The sequence below is a fragment of the Siphateles boraxobius genome, unplaced genomic scaffold (genome assembly GCF_051911475.1).
Source record: "Siphateles boraxobius isolate OS27281-9 unplaced genomic scaffold, OSU_SipBor_1 81, whole genome shotgun sequence".
Taxonomy (NCBI): domain Eukaryota; kingdom Metazoa; phylum Chordata; class Actinopteri; order Cypriniformes; family Leuciscidae; genus Siphateles; species Siphateles boraxobius.
The window spans coordinates 1,471,513-1,493,139 of record NW_027509210.1 but is presented as its reverse complement, the minus strand read 5'-3'; the positions used below and the strand labels follow the sequence as shown (position 1 = coordinate 1,493,139).

Sequence of the window (21,627 nt, the reverse complement as noted above, 5' to 3'; positions counted from 1 at the left end):
TTTCTCTCCGTTCTTTGTTTCATCCGTGATAGTTCAAGTTCACATGTGTCCAGCTCTGTGGCTGTGAAGAGTGACTGTTCAAAAGGTGGTGACCAACCAAACTTCAGTGAGGAAACACCATCACCAACCAAAGGGTATTTCATGCGTTTCTTATTTTTGGGCACAGACTGTGTTAGAAAGTGTATCAATGAATAATTAGCATAAAGCTGTATAGTTCAAATATTTACTAGAGTATATTTTGCTAAAATCATTTACTAGAGATTTCGGTAATATATTTCCTGGAAATGCAGTATTTAGATTTTTTTTAATTTATTTGCTAACAGGCTTAAATATGAAACATTAGATTCAGATTTCCAGACTCACAGGAAACACAAGCATTTCACAGAGAATCTCCCGTGGATCTTCCAGGTAAAAAAAAAATCTTACATTTTTATAAATATTTAATAATTATAATAAAAAATAGATTATTTATCATGTTTTGTCATTTCTAATTATTTTTGACTATTTACTTTTGATTTTAAGAACCCATAAAATAAGAATGAAATGTGAAAAGTTTATTTTTATTTATTAATAATTACAGCTAATTAATGTTTGTGTTTTTACTTTAATTTTTTTATGAATATAGATGTACGGTTTTATTTTATTTTATTTTTTTATATATTTTTTATTTTTATTTTTTATTATGCTTTGTAGGATCTTGAGAGCAAAATAATCACCTTACTGAAAAATGAGCTGGAAAAGTTTAAGAAAATATTACAAAACGAGAACACACAATCCTTAGTGGAGGACTTTAATAAGAACAGATGCAATATTAAAGAAGCAGCTCTTGATCTCACACTACACTACCTGAGAGAGATGAAGCAAGATGAAGCTGCTGATACTCTAAAAGGTCAGAGACTCATGACCATCTGGCAGATTAACACCTATAAATGTATGAGAGAAAATTAAGATTAAAACTGTCTGTTTGTTGTTCCTGTGTTTAGATGAGCTGATCTTCACTCGTCAGCTTAAATTTAGCCTAAAGAAGAAGTATCAATGTGTGTTTGAAGGAATTGCAAAGCAGGGTGACTCCACACTTCTGAATAACATCTACACACATCTCTATATCACTCAGGGTGGCAGTGAACAGGTCAATACTGAACATGAGGTCAGACAGATTGAAGTTGCTTCCAGGCATCATGAAGCACAAGAGATACCCGTTGAATGCAATAATTTGTTTGAAGCACATGAACAACATCAGGAGATCAGAACTGTACTGACAAAAGGAGTCGCTGGCATTGGAAAATCCATCTCTGTGCAAAAGTTTGTTCTGGATTGGGCTGAAGGAAAAGAAAATCAAGATATCAGCTTCATATTTCCTCTTCCATTCAGAGAGATGAATTTAAACAAGGAAGAAAAACAAAGTTTAATGGGTCTTATAACTCTATGCTTCCCAGAGACAGAAGGACTGAACCTTATAAAAAGGAATAATTTCAAAGTGCTGTTCATCCTTGATGGATTGGATGAATGTCGTCTTCCTCTGAAGTTTGAGAGTAATGAGACGTTGACTGATGTATCGTCACCAGCCTCTCTGGATGTTCTCCTGACGAACCTCATCAAGGGAAATCTGCTTCCTTCTGCTCTCATCTGGATCACCACCAGACCAGCAGCTGCCAGTAAGATTCCTCCTGACTGTATCGACCGTGTGACAGAGATACGAGGATTCAGTGACGCACAGAAAGAAGATTACTTCAGAAAAAGATTCAAAGATAAGGAAATGGCCAATGAAATCATTGACCATGTTAAACAATCAAAGAGTCTCTTTATCATGTGCCACATCCCAGTCTTCTGCTGGATTTCAGCCACTGTTCTCCAGAACATTTTAGAGGTGGAAAAAAATTATGTGAAAAACAATCAGTCTGACGCCTCTAAAACACTGCAGGAATCAAACACTGAAGACACTCCCAAGACTCTGACACAAATGTACACACACTTTCTCCGCTTTCAGATCCAGCAGAGCAGACGAAAGTATGATGGAGAATACACACCAGATGTTCCCTGGGATAAAGACGCCATCCTTTCACTAGGGAACCTGGCATTTCATCAGCTGGAAGAAAACAACCTTATCTTCTATGAATCAGACCTGGAAGCCTGTGGTATTGACGTCTATAAGGCATCAGTGTACTCAGGCATGTGTACCCAGATCTTTAAGGAGGAAACAGGGATCATTCTTGGTACCATGTACTGCTTTGTTCACTTGAGCATTCAAGAGTTTATTGCAGCCCTTTATGCACATCTGTTTCTTGACATCAACAAGAAAAGTGTGTTTGTTCATGACTCTGCACAACAGAAAAACAAAAATGAAGTCATGATTGATTTGCTCAAGACTGCAGTGGACAAGGCGCTCGAGAGTGACAATGGACACCTGGACCTTTTCCTTCGATTCCTCCTCGGTCTGTCGCTCCAGTCCAATCGACGACTCTTACGAGGTTTATTGACACAGCTAGATGACAATGACCAGAGCAACATAAAGATAGTTCGACGACTCTTACGAGGTCTGTTCACACATCGAGACAGCAATGACCAGAGCAACAAGGAGATAGTTCAGTACATCAAACAGAAATTAGAATCTGATCTGTCTCCAGAGAGATCCATCAATCTGTTCTACTGTCTGAATGAACTGAACGATCAAACTCTGGTGAACGAGATTCAGACCCACCTTAGCAAAGGAAGTCTCTCATCTGCTGATCTTTCACCTGCCCAGTGGTCTGCTTTGGCCTTTGTGTTGTTGACATCAGAGGAGGAGCTGGAGGAGTTTGAGCTTCAGAAATTCAAGAAATCAGACGAGTGTTTTATTAGATTATCAGCAGTCATCAAAACCTCCAAAAGAGCTCTGTAAGTCATTTAATGTAATTAGTCATGTTTTGGTCTCATCTCATTTATCTACACTGCTCTATAGTGATTCTTAATCATATACCACATATTTTCAGCAAAATATGAACTTCGGTTAGCAAAGAACGAAGCACACTATTTATGTTTGTTTTATCTAGTAAATTTTTCAAAAATACTAAGATACAGTTGGTACTCAACCAGAATAATACTTTTACCGCAGCGGTAAAATTGTGGTGTGTATTTGTTGCCTTTTACCGCTAAGAGACGCTACAATCACAGACTTTGAAAGTGTCAGTTTATTCTCTCTATTGTGTAATCTGCCGCGGCATGTTGAGAACTGGTAGCTGATAAATTCAAGTGAAACATTTTAGCTAAACGACTTCTTAAATCAAAATACTGAAATTAAAGTACAAATTTAGAACTGAAACAAATGTAGGCTTCAATTATTGCATCCAATTTAAGCAAAGTAGGTTAAACGTTAACACATTGTGTGCCCAGTTTTTCTATAATCTCAGGTTATGCATCTATATAGCTAATACGTAGGCTATTATAGTTTGTTTCAGTTAAAAAATATACTAACAAATTAAAATAACGGTGAAACAAATTAGGCCTACACAAAATTATTGTTTAATTTAAACATTGTCAGCACTTGCTAACCGATGTTAGTCGGCAGCAGTTGTGTTTTAGCATTCTTTGTTATTTTAAGAATTAAATAGAATTAATCTGCTAAATTATTGTAGTGTGATTCATTCACGAAATGAGACGACTGACAGTGATACCCATAGCAACGAAATCATTTTTCAAAACGGATCAATAGGCCTACATTAAACAACTCAGAAAATACACTTAACATTTTGTTGACTTGGCTACAAAAAATAATAGACTAACTAAATAGTATTGCTTTCAATATAAAAAACAATGCAATTATAACCTTATCATACTTTTCAAGGTTTAAATAAAGAATCAGGACGGTTTATTTATTTATGTAAAACAGGGTTGGATTGAGTGTTTATTCCCTTTGCGAGGAAAAATGAGAAATATAGAATCTTATTCTTCCGACATTTTAAATTTGTATTGCCAAAGAATTTCCAGCTTTGCTGTGTAGGCTACAATTAAATCAGTACAAAATGAAAATAGTAGAAAACAGCATAAATTAAGAATAGATGTTATCTTTGCCTCTCTCTCGTTGACGCGCTGGATCTCTTTAGCAAGTTTCTTTTCGCGTCGGCTCTCTGTCAATGTTAAATGTTTCAGGATAGAAACATACAGCTAATAAAACTGTATGTCACTGCGTGTCACCAATGACAAAAAACAACTGTAACAAATTTATAGCCTTTTTTGCTTAAAAGAAACAGAATGCCTTGTTGAATTCACCTTAAAACAAAACGAGGCTGATCAAGAATAAAAGAGCTCTGTATCTGCTGCTCACTCACGTTCGTGTAGTTGGCATGAACGCGTTTCCTCAACAGTTCATGTTTAGATAATGCCAGATTGTTGACAAACACACTGCTCAAACATTCTAAAACTCTAAATGTTGAAAATGTTAAAACACTAAAAATTGAACAAATCAAATTAAAAATATAGCCTATATATGAAAACCTTTAAATACAGCTAATTTAACAATAGGCCTACATTTGGACATATCGAGAGATTTATCCTGAAAGAAAGTTTGCCTGCTCTTTAGGATAAAATCAGAGCCCGTCTACGGAGAGCCTGGCCACTCCCTTTAAGTCCTATTGTACTGAATTTTGGTTGTAGTTCCACCAGAGTTCCACTGGGGGGCGATCGCCCTGAGTGCAAAATGAATGGGAGTTTATGGAGCTAGACTGCTAAATTTGTCTCTTTCACCTGATTGCCTTTGAGAAATCTCAGATTTAATTGTAGGTTTTGCAAGTTCAACATGGGTTATAGGTCGAAAGTTGAATGAACGAGTACTTATATGTCCTTTCGATTTCTTACAGGTTGAGTTGTTGTTGCCCATAACACGCTAACATTCTGCTAATGAACGCTGATTGGTCAGTGAAGGACTGATTACGTCCAGAGACACCGCTTGATGGCATCGTGGCATCCCAAGTGGGACCAGAATGTGTATGTGTATTTTCGGCGTGGTCTTTTAAAACAACAAAACAAAAACTCTTCTAGCACGTGTATTTACCTGTGTCAGCTGTGTTGTCGATGCCTCGAGAGAAAAGAAAGTGTAGAGCGCGAAAGCACCACATTGACTGAAGGATTGCCGTAAAGCAGTATTTCTGGCCGTATGATGTGTATGACATCATTGACATTTTAAAAGACTTTTTAAAGCAAATAAGTGACTATAAAAAAATCTAACAACCAGCAATGTGTAATTTCTTTGCATCTCCTTTCGAATACAACATTCAAATTACTAGACAAAAAAATTATATCCTGAGAAAAGTGGATTTTGAGGGGTAAAGCTCCATAGACCTCCATTCATTCTGCACTCGTCCTGTGAGCGCCCTCATATGGAGCAAGAGTGGAACTGCAACCAGTTCAGAAGCCGGAAGTTACTGAGAGTGGACGTTCTCCCCTTATTAGACATTCTCTGATAAAATCTTCTTATTAGGCTGGCTATCATACACTCTCCATATGAAAGAGAAGCGATTAACACCTTATTGTCCTGCACCCCCACGATAAAGCCCTGAACTGCCCCTCCAAACCCCCCACAGGCTCTCTGAGGAGCGTCTGAGACAAGCATTTGATATTAAAGTCCCTGTAAAGTCAAAATTAAGTATGTGTTCTGAGTTTGTCATATCACAGAAAAATTTGTTATTAGCCACCCAGCCACATTTGAATGATAAAAAAGCCGGCAAGTACATAAAATAAGCTATCAAAATCTTGAAAAAATGAGCAGTAGTCTCTGCTCTCAAACGCTGGGGGCGTGTCCGCTGGCTGGGCTGAAACCACGCCCACTCACGCTACACCTGGAATGGATGCTCCTAGCTGCTTATTAGGTTCATTATAATAATTATAACATAAGCACACAAGGCAACTTACACTCATTAGTGGGCACGCACTGCCGATGATGGCACCAGTTGTCAGCGCGACGGGAGGCTGGAGGCCGAGGCGGGAGATAGACGGTTCGGCCTCATTCACCAGTAACATCGGATTATCAGTGAATCCCAGTTGTCTCCGACGAAAGTTTATAAAACTATCCCGTGTAAAATGATCACTACAGAGGCGGGTTTTGGTGGTGATCCACAGCTCTCCATCAAGGTGGCTCTTCACAAAATTAATCCACCTCTTCTTGATGTGATCGTTTTTAGGAAATTTAAATAAGGACACCGATCTGTTTTGTACATGATTGCATCCAGGTGGTACGCATTTCCGTGACGAAGACATAGCTAACTAGCAAACTGTAGGCTCTAGTAACTAATAATAGTACCGACAGTAACTCGCGATTGAGCGGCAAACTGATGTGAATGTGCTCTATTTATATTGTTAGGGGAGCGGCCAGCCTCAGGGGCTCCAGTGCGTGATCGAGTAGGGGCGTGTCCAGGAGCTCAGGGGCTCCAGTGCGTCATCGAGCCCCGTTTTAGACCCGCCCAAAAAATCCGGAAAATTGTAATGGTGAAAAACTGTTTAACGGTCTAACTCCACAATTGTACACAGATGTATTTCACAGTTCACAGTCTTTGTTATATTTTTTAGCAATACATTTCTAACATTTATAATGTGTTTCGATTTTTTTTTTATTGCGTTTACAGGGACTTTAAAGTGGATTATTAAAGTGTTGATAATGAGGAAATTAAATCATTAAGGCTACATGTAGTAATATTTCTGTCATTATCAAGTAAATATATAGAGATTTTTTAAAATTATTTATTTTGGGTTTAGGCCAAGTTTGCTTTTTCCTAGCAAAATGAAATACAAACAAACTCATGTTCATTTGTTGTCATGTACAAAATATTCAACGCAGTATTAAATTCCATGGATTTTTGAAAGTTTTTTTATTTTGTATTCAAATAGGCCTATATCTCGAACCACAGGCTTGGCCTATTCGTGCTTATGTTAAACTAAATAGCATTTATAGAATAATTATGCACTTAAATTAAACAATATCGCAAAATTTCGACAATTATGTTTTAAATTATTTGATCTGTTTTATACATTTTAATTTAGGGGCTATTTAGCTACATTTATTTAGATCGAGATTTTCACTCTTGTCCTTTCCTCATTGGGAAGCGCTCATACACATGTTTGAGTAGATCCTCGGTGACTCGTTGTCTTCATATGGATAACATAACCAGATAATATTTATTCACATTTAAAGCTTTAGGCATTTTTTGGAAGCGCAGTTCCCAGAGACAGAGACGACAGAAAACGTTTTGTAATGAGCCTATTGTGACTGTAGGTCTACATGAATAAAATAGCTTAAACAGTTTTAAAAGATGATATCTTATCTGTATGACCAAAAATTAGGAGTAGGCTATTGCCTATTAAGTTATTTTAGCTGTTATGAGAAAAATAAATTCAAGTGAACGCACCGCCGCGTTTGTCGAACACTAATTCAACATGCCAGATAAAAAACAGATTTTAGAACAATACGTAGCGCCACTCGGTGTGCTAAAATACTTAATTATGAACGTCAATATTTCGTTCAAAACTATCTCAAAACGCTTTGTGACATTTTGAAAAGCCGTGAATGTATTTAAGGCCACTGTAACCAGTATCGTAACTGAAACGCGCTGCATGCTATTATCTCTCAATACAGGAGCAGAAACGCTGGTTCTGATTTTATTGTTTGTTGTTTAAACGTGCGTGTTGCATTAAAAAAATATATATATTTATTTGATATGGTCTATTGGTGAAGTATAGCATTGATTACTGTGGAGGGGGGAAATCTCCCACTGGCAAATCGTATCTTGCATACAACTGCGAGATAGGCCTATTCTAACTTTGGATTCACAAAATGTTATGTAATGTTATATTCTGTTTAAAATTTACTTTTCCGTAATTACGTTTTGCTTTCGTAAAATTTAACCAAATCTCTTGTAGCCTAATAGGCTATTTAAAAAATCGTTTGTTTATTTCGTTTGTTAATTATTACTTTATAACATGCAGTTTCAACTCCACCAAATCTTTGTTTGTTTCATTATTGTACAGCAAATGTCAATAACTCTTGTTTTGATTTTTCATGTTTGTTGTAGGCTTATTTGGAAATTGTCATAGCCTTCATTCTTAGGCTAGCCTACTGTTCATTGACATTAGCCCCACTTACGTTTCAAAATGCGGCAATTGCAACTGTTTTGCAAAATGTCCCTTTGCGCCACCTGGCGGTCATTTCACGAATGACTTTGAAATGTGACTGGTTTATTTTTGCCGCGGTAACTTTGCCGCGGTGCCTGGCGCGGCGGTAATAGGCATTCTGGTTGACTACCTACTGTATAGAAAATACTAGTTAACCTGTAATGTCAGTATAGCTCACCCTCCTCACTGCATATTTACTGTTAATGTAAAAATAATGGAAAATATTTAATATCTTTATACAGAGAATGTATTCTATATGTTCCATCCAATTCTTTGATGTGATTTATTTATATTGCAGGTTAAATAATTGTGACTTAACAGACAAAAGCTGTTCAGCTCTGGCTACAGTTCTTGGATCAGATACCAATCTGAAAGAGCTGAACATGAACAATAATAATCTACAGGATTCAGGAGTGAAGCTGCTCTGCACTGGACTGAAGAATATAAAGTGTACATTGGAGATACTGAGGTAAGTGGTGTGTCTACAGACAAAAAAAAATAACTCAACCAAAATGAAAGGTGTGATTTGTTGTAGATATTCTCTTTACAAAATATATGTATAAGAATGTGTTGTTTGGATGTAAGGCCACATAAGCACTATAAAGTTTCAGGATTGACAACTGCATTTAAATGTGAGATTGAGTCCCGTAAATTATCTTTCCATGTGTGTAAATTATCGTAAATAATTGTTCCCTAAATAATCTTTCCATGTGTATAAGGAACACGACTCCCTCCCAAAAGAGCAATGATTGGTACTGTGGTAACCATAATGTTCTGGTTTAGTATCCTCTATTCTGACCCAAAAAAATATTAAAGCGACAAAAGACTCTTAGTATGTCTGTTAGCCTTCACGAGGACGCCGAGGCACTGAATCGTTCTTGGTTTAAATTGTTCAAAGTTACTATCAGATTTAATGTTATTACCTTGACAAAACTATACATCATTATAAAGATATAAGACTCAAGTTTCAGTATTTGACCACTATTTTATTCTGAGAAACTTATAGTGACAGTTATGTATTAATTTGTGTCAGGAGTTGTGTAATGAAAAAATGTGTCGATACTTTTAAGCCTCTGGGGTGCGTTTTGCTCGATTTTTTCACATAGAAAACAAATATTCTCTGTTTGTGTAATCTGTATGAAATGAGAGAGATGTCAGTCGTTCTCATTACAGCTCATTAACTGCTAACGTGAACACGCCCACAAACGCAAATGATCTGAGGCGATCATCATCACATCAGCTCGATAAAACACATCCAAATTTATCAGATTCATGTACTTTACGTCGTCTTGCGACGCTGTGAGGAATAATACTATTGTAATAATAATCCTAGTAAAAATTGACCTCAGAAGTGCTGGTTTAGTTTCATTTCGAGGAGCAACAGATCCAGCTGAGGATTGAATATTTATTCTTAAGTGCTATGTTCTAATCGCGATATGGAATGGTGTCTGTAAACCGCAAAAACACTATTTAAATATGAATCGCGTTTATGTGTGTGAATGAATGGAGGGCACAGATCTGCGCTGTTTTACAGCTGTAGTAAACAGCGTGCATCTGTGCCATTCATTCACACTCGCACTTACTTTAGTAATAATGTTATTTTTACATTAACACATCTAATAATTTAGCTTTTACCAAACTATACTGCTATACTGAGATGAGTAAAAATCGACTGAAATATATTGAAATAAAATGTCTTTGTATAAGCAACGTATTAAACTGCAAATTAAAATTTATATGCCCTAATATATAATAAAACAATATGTTACAGACGAAATATGAAAGTTTTTTACTGTAAAATGGACTACTGCCACATCAAATAAGCTTTTGTTCGCCATTTTCTGCTCATATGTCAAATATATAGTATGTTTTGTCAAAAATAAACTCATCAACTAAGATGTTATTCTAGTGTTTGTTCCAATGTATGCTATAATCAAACTAATGAATCCTTAACTTTGAAATAAGTATGGTAAATGATAAATGGACTGCATTTATATAGAGCTTTCACAGACCCAATGGCCACCAAAGCGCTTTACATATTTGCCTCACATTCACCCATTCATACACCGACGGCGGTGTCAGCCATGCAAGGCGCCATCCAGCTCGTCGGGAGCAGCCGGGGTTAGGTGTCTTGCTCATGGACACCTTGACACTTGGTCAGGTGGAACCGGGGATCGAACCACCAACCTTTCGGTTTGTAGACAACCTACATGAACCACTATGAACAACTGAATAGTAACTAGAAATGTTTACCTTGGATATTATACAATTTGCATGCATACAAAATAAGTCCTCACATTCTTTCTTGTGGTCTCTCAGTGACCCACCTGAATGAAAGGCTCATTATGCAGGTCATTGTCTTAGGTGTGAACCACATCATTATTCATGATCATTCACGCCCCCGCGCATATTGCCTTTCCAAAAATTTAAATCAAGGTATTGTTTTATGTGAATGATTAGGCAGGATGATTTTCAGATTTTTATTTTTCAATAACCATGCATTAACATTATGCTCTCAAAAATACAAACATGTTGCACACATATTATGGTAGCCCTGTTTGTGCTGAATAGAGTGTAATTTGCCATTAATTAGTTTATAAGCAGCTGAAAAAAGCACAAATGTCAGGGCATGTTAAAACATCTCAAGGACCCCAAAAACACCTTAGACACCAGAGGGTAAATATGAATTATGAGCGTCAGCCGCTTCCATTCATAAAAAAACTCCTGTGCAGTCGTCATGAAAGCGCTTGACCAAACAACCAGTGGCGGAGCCAGGATTTTTTCATAGGGCTGGCCAGGCAAGGGCCAGCAAAAAGTCTGGGGTGGCACAGAAATCTTAATTATTTGAACATAAAAATTAGTTTAAATAATGTATTGGACTGTTTTAGTGCCTACCTACACAACTCAATACAGTTCATTTGTACTTAATTGTAATTGAGATAGTAGTAAATTAGGAATCATGGAATCATGAATTTTATATAATCAATGAACTCTTCAACTTTCTATATTACTTGTCAAAATAAATAATCTAAACTGTTCTATCATATCATACTAAATTAATGTGCAAGAATGTGAACAAGGCGGAAGTCAACAGCACATAAATGCCAGAATGTAAAATTAGTTATTTTATGGATTTAAACATGATCAATTTTTGCTTGTCCTTTACAAATGAATGCAAAATTACAGCCTATATTCTAGTACATATGCCCAGTGCTCACATTTATTTGTACATTAAAAAATTGCATAGCCTATCAGTGTGTGCCTTAAATTGTGATCTCACATGGCAGAATATTTTAGTCAAGACATATGTGACGCATATATAACAAATACATGCATGCATGCAGTTTTGAGACAGATTTTATCGCCTTTTTGATTATTTTAGTTAATTGACAACAGAACTATGGCTACAGCAAGCCACATTTGCAGTATAGTACAATGGCTGACAGGAAAGTTAGTTTTACTGACATTTGTTTTTACAAGATCTCATCTTACCGCAGATAGCCTACTGATTCAGAACAACGCACTTTTCTCAGTATCTGACCGAAGTGTCACAAGCTTTCACACTGATCTTTCAAAATAAAAGTAGCATCAGAAAAAAAAGAGAATTACGTTTGTTGTTTCTTTGACTGCACATATGCGACTCACTCAAAACGGTCTTGCAACCCACCAGTTGAGGAACATCGAATCTATATTTACTATGCTCCAATCAGTGCTGAAGCTTATTCGGAATCAGCACCTGTACATTTCCGCACTCTTTTGACTTGCGCCTGGTGCTGAGGTGAAGTTGGAGTGCGCGAAGTTGAAGTTGGAGAAATATTGATAGATTCTCATAGGTTGACGTCAGATTTGTATAGAGAGGAATAATATTTATTGAATTTTTACCCAAAATGGGCCGATGTAATCATTATGAGCGCTGGATACTCTGATGTACTGTGTTTTCAATACACACTGGCAGCCTGAGGGCGCCCTGTGCACATTTAGTCCATATATGGAACACATGAAGAAGAGCCATATCATGTAACATTCCAGGAACTCCCTGACATAAACAAAGCTTATCACAGATCGCTGTAACATGCAGATTAGGGTTGGGTATTGTTTGGGTTTTTTTCGATACCGGTGCCAAATCAATACTTTAAAAACGGTACCGGTGCCTGAAATCAAATCAAAATCAAATCAAATCCCTTTATTGTCACACAACCATATACACAAGTGCAACAGTGGGTGAAATTCTTAGGTGCAGTTCCGAGCAACATAGCAGTCATGACACGATGGGACGTATAACAATTTACAGCAAACAGCAAACATCAGATTTACATAGATTTACACATCTAATGTGCACACAATTACTCACAGTACCATATACACTAACAAAACAATAAATAATATACAATGTACAATATACAACAAAATACAAAAAGAGGTATTTATACGTACAATAGATACACATAAGGTAGAAATATATATATATATGTAATATGCAGCAGATTATATTGTGCTGTGTTGACAGTTAGAATGTTTATGGTTATTGATCATGAGGGATCAAGAGTTTAGAAATCGAATTGTTTGTGGGAAGAAGCTGTCATGGAGTCGGCTGGTGTGTGTCCTGATGCTGCGGTACCGCCTGCCTGATGGTAGCAGTGAGAGCAGCCCATGGCTCAGGTGGCTAGAGTCTCTGATGATCCTCCGAGCTTTCTTCACACACCGCCTGGCATATATATCCTGGAGGGAGGGAAGCTCACCTCCGATGATACGGCTGGCAGTGCGCAGCACCCTTTGCAGGGTTTTGCGGTTACGGGCGGTAGTATTGCCATACCAGGCAGTGATGCAGCCAGTCAGGATGCTCTCGACAGTGCTGGTGTAGAACTGTGTGAGGATGTGGCAGTTCATTCCAAACTTCCTCAGCCGTCTCAGGAAGAAGAGGCGCTGATGAGCCTTCTTCACGACGGCCTCAGTGTGGACGGACCATGCGAGTTCTTCTGTGATGTGGACACAGAGGAACTTGAAGCTGCTGACTCTCTCCACCGGTGCTCCATTGATGGTGATGGGGCTGTGATCTCTGTCGTTCCTCCTAAAGTCAACTACTAGCTCCTTGGTTTCGCTGATGTTGAGGGAGAGGTTGTTCTCCTGACACCAGTGTGTCAGAGTGAGCACCTCCTCTCTGTAGGCCGTTTCATCATTGTCGGTGATCAGACCTACCACCGTCGTATCATCAGCAAACTTGATGATGGTATTGGAGCTGTAAGTTGCCACGCAGTCATTTGTGTACAAGGAGTACAAGAGTGGGCTAAGAACACAGCCCTGTGGGGCTCCAGTGTTGAGGGTCAGTGATGAGATGTTGCTGCCCATTCTAACCACCTGGCGTCTGTTTGACAGGAAGTCCAGGATCCAGCTGCAAAGCAAGCTGTTTAAGCCCAGAGCCCGGAGTTTCACATCAAGCACGGAGGGCACTATAGTGTTGAATGCTGAGCTGTAGTCTACAAACAGCATTCTCACATATGTGTTCCTCTTTTCCAGGTGGGAGAGAGCAGTGTGTATTGTATATGCAATAGCATCATCAGTGGAGCGGTTATTGCGGTATGCAAACTGCAGTGGGTCCAGTGAGGGAGGTAGAACAGAGCAGATGTAATCTCTGACTAGTCTCTCAAAGCATTTACTGATGATGGGGGTCAGAGCAACAGGACGCCAGTCATTTAAGCAGGTAATATTGGTTTGCTTCGGTACAGGTACAATGATGGACGTTTTGAAGCATGTGGGGACTACAGACAAGGAGAGGGACCGATTTAAAATGTCCGTAAAAATACCAGCCAGTTGGTTTGCGACCCGGAATGCCGTCTGGACCCACGGATGTTCACCCGTCGGTAAGATCGGGTAACATCCGCTACAGAGACGGAGAGTGTACTAACCTCTGTAGCTTCAGCCGCGATAACTCTCTCCACGAGGGGGGTGTTAGTTCCCTCAAAACGAGCATAAAAAGTGTTTAGCTCATCTGGGAGAGAGGCAGCGTTGTTCACTGTGGAGTTTGTGTTTCCTTTGTAGTCCATAATGATACTAATTCCCTTCCACATGCCTCTAGAGTCGGTGGTGTTGAACTGTCCTTCAATCTTGTCCCTGTATTGGCGTTTTGCTGCTCTGATAGTTTTTCGGAGGGCATAACTTGCTTGTTTTTGCTCCTCCGCACTCCCTGAATTAAAAGCAGAGGTTCGCGCATTGAGTGCTGCATGAACATCGCTATTAATCCATGGTTTCTGGTTCGGGTAAATCCGTATTGTTTTGGTCGAAACAACGTCTTCTACGCATTTCCTGATGAAACATGTTACGCTATCAGCGTAAACCTCGATGTCGTCATCAGAGGCCGACAGGAACATCTCCCAGTCCGCGTTATCAAAACAGTCCTGTAGCATAGAGTCTGATTGGTCCGACCAGGACTGGATTGTTCTGAGGGCGGGTGTTTCCTGTTTCAGTTTCTGCCTGTAAGCGGGCAGAAGGAGAAAGAGTGGTCCGATTTGCCAAAAGGTGGGCGGGGGAGGGATTTGTAGCTATCCCGGAAAGGGGAGTAGCAATGATCCAAAACCCGGTCCCCTCGTGTGTTAAAGTTTATGTGTTGGTGGTATTTTGGTGCTATTTTCTTGAAATTGGCTTTGTTAAAGTCCCCGGACACAATGAACGCGGCCTCAGGGTGCACGGTTTCCTGTTCGCTTTTTCCCCATACAGTTCCTTTAGTGCCCGTTCTGTGTCGGCTTGTGGGGGAATGTACACATCTGTACGCAGAAGCATGATAAATTCCAGATCAGGAGAGCAGAAAGAACCGATACTTAAAAAAAAAGGGACGTTTCTTACGTCCGTTTCGGAGAACCAGAGGGCAGATATTTCAACCGACAGCTGAGGCATTTAAGTGGCACCGAAATCTGCATTTTGATTCGGTCTGGTTACATACCAGTTACTTGGTTACCGGTTTCATATCAGGGCCAGGTTTCGGTATCCAACCATAATGCAGATAAAGATGTTTTGGAGACAATAAACATGATTGCAACGGTAAATGATTTATCTCTGATCTTCAAGTCATGTCAGGTATTTTCTTAATCAGTGTTGGGAACGTTACTTTAAAAAAGTAATTAGTTATAGTTACTCACTACTTGTTCCAAAAAGTAACTGAGTTAGTAACTGAATTACTCTATAATAAAAGTAACTCGTTACCAGGGAAAGTAACTATTTGCGTTACTGTTAAAAACAAGTTGCTATATGTCAAAGAATTTGGATTTCTTTTAGCAGTTTTCACAAGTCAGTTGAAATGAGTAGAACAGACAGGTGTTTGTACATAACTTTCGATATTTATTGCACGTCAACAGACAGCAAGAGGTTTATCCTGCACTTCAAGTATTATCTTTGTAAGATAAATAAACAGTTACACCATATAGAGTGCATTCAACTCTAGCAAATTAAATCAAACTCTCTCAACCTGAGACAGCTGGTCAAGTAAACAAACTGTATTTTTTTCCAAGTGTTTTGTTCACAACAAAAGTAAACTTTGAAACAATAAAAAAGTGTGTTTAGCTCTTTAGTCTTATTCTTAATTAAATAAATCAAACTCCCAATGTCAGACAACTGGTCTGGTAGACATTCTGTACTTCAAGTATTTTCTTCAAAAGTAAAGAGTTAAATAATATTAAGTGTGTTTGCAGTAACTGTAGCAAATTAAATAAATCAAACTCTAACAACGCCATGCGTTGCCATTTAATTTGCTATTAAATAAGAGATCTAGCGCTAAAATTTGTTGTTTTTGAAATCAAGCTGAGCGCTCGTTGCCGCTACTATCAGTGTCATGGATACAGTGTTCTCTTGTGGCTCGCGCAGTCTTCACTCGAACGCGCGCTTCAATCTATCGCCGTTGTGGAAACTCGCTATTCATTCCGGTGAAATCACAAAATAAAATGCACTCAAACGTGTCCCTGCTTGATTATAGACTGTAACCACTGATGAACATATTCAGTTTTGATGAGAGAAAAAAAAACTATACGAGTGCGGATTTAGAACCCGTGAGCTCTGACACGCTTGGCAAAATATCTACCTCTAGACCATTTAAGAACTCAAACAAAATTTGCGGATCGATGGATTTATTTACGGGTTGAGCAGAGAGGCTGCACAGATTGACAAGTTTGTACCCAGCACTTTTCAAAATGCACTTCCGAATGCGTCTCTGTCCCCAGCACATTTCAAACCAAACTGACGCCCGTAGTAACGCACTGCATTTAACGTCCAGTAACGTTAATGCCGTTGTAACGACGGGAAAAAGTAATTAGTTAGATTACCCCGTTACTGAAAAAATAACGTCGTTACCTAACGCCTATAATACTATAATATATATACTATAAAATAATATATTTTCTGTCAGATTTTTTTTATCCGAAGCCAAATCAGATCACAGAAGGTTATTTAAAACACTCAACTTGCGTTATAAAGTAAGTTTGGAGCAAAAACGTGGTATTAATCTCATAAATTGTTGTGTATTGATGGTGTGGTAAGCTAACATGCACCTGCCACCTAGCTGTTATTTTTATGAATTTTTTAAAATAGGAATGCTTACTGAAATGTTTATTTTTTCAAGAAGCAAATTTGATACAGATTCAAATGTGAAGTGAGAACTTTGATAAAAGAAATTAGGCATTAAAAACAGCGTGAATAGCCAGGGGTTAGTAATTATAATGAAAACAAAAGAAAGGAATATTTAGAACCATAACCAAGCCGAAGAGGTGTGAATGTGTGCAGGGGAGACTGAGACTGAATGGGGCTTGTTTGCACCACAAAACAATAAAGACAATAGACTGAATGGATGCTTAGAAGATGACAATAAACATCAGTTTGCATTTTAGAGTCTAATCAAAATAGTCACATCACATGATCTTGAAAAACATTTAACTAAGTACAGAGTTTTCGACTTATCTTCAGATTTTAAATATAACATGGTCAGACATGTGGCTTTAGCTGCAGGGCATTTCTAGATTGATACAATGCCAACTTCAATTTTATTTTCATGAAGATATTCCATAAAAATATATTTCTAATAACTTTACAAAACTTTGAAGCTATTTATAACTATTTTTTTCAAATGAGATCATACTTGTGCTTTTAGTTCAAAGTGTTCATGAACTGTATCTGTTTTAGTTTGTGTATGCCATTTCTGGGTTTTTTTTTACAAAAGTGGGGTTGCTGGCTAACAGGTTAAGCAATTTTAACTAAAGCACAGTTGACAGAGGCTTCGTGTTTTTATCCTTGTAAAGGCTGTTTGAAAGTGTGCTTTTGCAGTGTTGCCATGTCCACTTATTAAGCATATTTGGGGTTGTTGTTTAAGCTTGGCTCATAAAGCCAGGGCTCTCAAGTTTTAGCAAAAGTTTAGAGTGAGATCTGTTAGGGGAGGAGCCACCCAAATATTTGCAGCAGCGGTCCCTCGACCCAACCAAATTCGCTTCAATTTTTGCTAGCAGTTCAATTTTGCCTATGTTCATAATTGACCAGCACAAATGGAAATTATAACAATTGGTAAATCTGATAAAAGACAAATTCATCCAAATAGAATAAAGTTATATTTAAAAAATAAAAATGTATTGAAAAATATAAATAAATTTGACCCCAAACAAGCCAACTGAACATCAGTGCTCAATGTACATAACAATGTGTCATAACTTGCCCTGAGCATGCATGTCAAGACCCAAACCGGTCACCTTTACAGGGGTCATCGGATGCCCATTTTCCACAAGTTGGTATGATTCTTTGGGGTGTTCATGTAAAGTTTGTAACATACTTTGGTTAAAATTTCTCAGTGGTAGTGTAAAACAACACCCTTTTTACCTCCTCAAAAACAGCTCTGTTCACAGTGACCCGTTTCGGTGCATATGTCTCTTTAAATTATAATGAGCAACAACTTTTTGGCTTTTTGAGGATTAAAAAAAAAGTAAATTGATTTTTTTCATTGCATGGTGGTTGTGTCCACACACTGCAAAGACACATTTATATGCATACACCATATAAAAGTGTATTTTGCATTCGATGGCCCCTTTAAAAGCAGTTGGAGAGTTTTTGAATGCATCAAAAATAATTTAGCTCGAATTTGGCTATACTCCTCAACATCAGCTCTCACTGTCTTTGATCACAGGCAAGAGATTTCGTCCAGGAATCGTAAAATCAAAATGCTAAAAAAATTAAAATAAATTTATGCCGCAAACCGCATTCATTCATCAGATCTTGCTCATTCAACTTCCACTCCGTGTGTGCGCGTGTAGTAACGAACGTGCTTGCAGCGGGAACACATAATTTACCCGGAAACAACTAATTCTAATTTCTGATTGGCTGGTAGCTGGCATTAAACTCTGTATAACTTGAGACCATCGAGACAGATGCTATGAACTCGGCAGAGAATTTCCCTCCGTTTGCCTGCGGCTCGTCCATGAATTGTATAGCGGGACAAGTTCCCTTACTCCTCAGCGTGAGAAATACAAGGTGTGGCGTGTGAGCGTGTGAACGGGTTGAAATGCGTGTGTCTGAGACTCGAGAGCCCTGTAAAGCAATCAACTTTATTATGTAATTAAAGTGCGGGTCACAATATTTTGGTCTTATTTTCAGCATAAAGCATTTGGATTCATTTCTTTTTATTGTGGGCTTGTTCTTCTTTGCTGTTTTTATAGCAAGATCTGACAACACAAATGAGGCTCAAACCGCTTTTGCTGTGATTTCTTGCTTCACGCATAAGAAGATTTTTTTGATGCATGTTAAATTACGTTATTAACAACTACACTGTTAATTATTTCCCTGTTAAATAACTGGAAATTACTGGCAGCAGGGTTACCATTATTTTCCTGTTATTTTAACAGTTAATTCATGTTAATGTTTTTTTACAGTGCACTCCCCGTAATGTTTTTCAACAGGAATTTACTGTGAATCGCAGAAAAAACAGGAAACAACTGGCAGCAGTGTTACCATTATTTTCCTGTTAAATCACTGTTTATTTTGTTTCCATTAAATATTTTTAATTATTTTTCGCATAACATGTACCACTGATTGTTATAGACATATTCTAGCTTGAGTTAATACAAGAATAGGTATAATCCATCAGACAACACTTAAGTGAAAGAAAACGAATAGTTCCGTGTTGAAATTAACTTTTTTTTTATTGTAATACACACACTGAAATGTAAATACTTACAAATGTAGGCACACATGGATCAGACCAATCAAAGAAATATACTGTATATCATGTTCATTGCTGACATCTGTTGTCGCTGGATGGAAAATAACAACTGCTTCTGTCTTAAATGGCAAAGACACTTGCGTTTGGCTTTGCGCTGCGTGGGTGCAATAGAGGGCCCTAAACCTCAACATTTAATGTTCCCTGAACTGCTAAAGTTCAGCTAAAAAACTCAAACCAAGGATATACACTGCGACTCCTGGTCACATAAAAATGTTACACATAGGCTCAGATTAATCACAAACAAATCTCATTTTCTCATGGTCATGGCTTAAAAAGTAGCAAAAACATTCTTGAACCCAAATACATTGTTCATTATAACAAAATACTGAACATCAACACTTTGTTACCTAAACCACTAAAATTCAACATATGAATACATTCATACCAATACTTAACACTTAATGGAACTCTTCATCAATAAAGAGCAATAAACAATAAAAACACTGCACTGCTTAGACCACTAACCATTTTCCAAAGCACACGAGGATCCTTTGCAAAGTCTTGGGTCTGTATATGAGAGAAAGAGAGATAGAGATGAGTTCCATAATTTCACATTTTTAATCCAAAATTATATCACATGGCTTGACCAAACAATAGCTAATTTCAGAAACAGAGCACAAAACAGACAGAATAACATAAAATAATAGAAAGGGTGATGAATACAATTCATTGAAAGAACAAAAAAGAATGGCAAAAGAGCATGGAAGAGGAGTTCAGCATTCTAACTTTGAAAGGCAGTTAAGAATGAACATTAGAATGAATTTCCTGAGTCATTGCTGTTTGAACATATCGGTATGTGTAACGTATACATCTTACCCACCATTTTCAAATGAAATCCCACTGAATGTCCATGAGCTTGCGCAAGAGGGTGGGACGTGTGAATTGACAGTTCTTCTTTTTTCCCTCTTTGCAGCCTGTGTCCCTTTTTCTGGGTTTATACCCACAAAGCATCTGAAAAATTATACACTGGTTAAAAATCTAGTCACAGACTAACAGCAACAACAAAGTCAACAAATGTACATGAACTATCCTCAACATGCACTATCTTCTTGCCTCTGTGAATATTGTAAGCTGCACTAAAACTTTCTAAATCAAAGTTAATAGCTAAATCCCTTCAACCAGACCTGTTGAAACCATGCTTGAGCCACAGCTAGGCCAGAAAAAAATGCAGGTGTTAACAGACAATATCTTACCTCTGGATGAATTGAAGCGTGCAGGCTGCCTCCTCTTGGTACTGTAAGTTAAAGATGTAAAAACAGGGGGGGGGGAAGACGCCAGTCCTGTCACAAAGGTGGACGTGATCCCTTCCCTTCGCAAATGATTTGGCCCTCAAGGCTGAGCATCCAGCGCTGGAAACGGCTTCCCGTTTCTACTGAACCCAGAAATGTTTTAACTGTCAAATTTCTGTTTTAGTTTTCATTTTGAATACAGTTTAGTTTGATACCATTGAATTCACTACATACAACACTAAAGCCAACTGTATTATCTAAAACCAACTTACCAAGAAGTATCAGATAAGGAGTTGCAGGTATAGAGAGTGAACTCTCAAGGTCAGCTGCAGTGGCATATCCCTAGGACATAGAACAAATTAAACACAATATTAATGACATAAGACTACCACTGAGTGAGATAGATAGATAGATAGATAGATAGATAGATAGATAGATAGATAGATAGATAGATAGATAGATAGATAGATAGATAGATAGATAGATGGAGAGACAGGAAGAGACAGATAAAGAGAGAGGGGGGATATAGATAGAGAGATAGAGAAAGATACAGAGAGAGATAATGATGGATAGATAAAGTGAGATAGATACAGATATAGAGGGAGAGACCGAGAGAGATGGAGGGAGATAGGGGGAATGGGGGAGAGATAGAGGTATAAATAGAGGAAGATATAGGGATAGATTGATAGGCAGAGTGATAAAACAGAGATAGATACAGGGTAGGTAAAAAGAAAGAGAGAGATAGTGAAAGAGATAGGTAAAGATAGATGAATAGATAGAGATAGAGGCAAAGTGAGCGAGAGATAGATGGTCAGAGGAGTAAATCCTGGGATATCATCTTGAACAGCAGTGTGATCAGGGATGGTACCCCCTGCATCTGTAATAAAAACAAAACAAGAAAACAAATGTAAACATTGATCTATAACTCAATGATAATCAAAACAGCACACACAAAAAAAATAAATAAATAGGGTGCACTATAGTATACCAATGCAATTAAAAGAGAATAGCTGTTCACTTCAC

At 37.9% G+C, this 21,627-nt stretch overlaps 1 protein-coding gene and 1 long non-coding RNA gene across 4 annotated transcripts in view; one reads left to right on the top strand and one right to left on the bottom strand.

Moving 5' to 3' along the window:
• LOC143730748 (NACHT, LRR and PYD domains-containing protein 12-like) overlaps nt 1–21,627 on the top strand; it is a 277,613-nt gene that overhangs the window by 8,345 nt on the left and 247,641 nt on the right. For both annotated transcript variants that reach the window (XM_077221318.1, XM_077221320.1), the window contains exons 4-8: nt 33–134; nt 324–408; nt 694–889; nt 984–2,874; nt 8,435–8,605. In XM_077221318.1, coding sequence (XP_077077433.1) covers nt 33–134; nt 324–408; nt 694–889; nt 984–2,874; nt 8,435–8,605 — 2,445 coding nt within the window. The remainder of the gene's footprint in view (nt 1–32; nt 135–323; nt 409–693; nt 890–983; nt 2,875–8,434; nt 8,606–21,627) is intronic.
• On the bottom strand, nt 19,318–20,654 carry LOC143730798 (uncharacterized). Of its 2 annotated transcripts, XR_013200637.1 has the most exons (4): nt 20,569–20,654; nt 20,196–20,326; nt 19,729–19,882; nt 19,318–19,599 (listed from the first exon to the last, which is right to left on the bottom strand). It is a non-coding gene; the product is annotated as an uncharacterized LOC143730798 (long non-coding RNA). The 2 variants fall into 2 exon arrangements; XR_013200636.1 differs by having other exon boundaries at nt 19,318–19,882.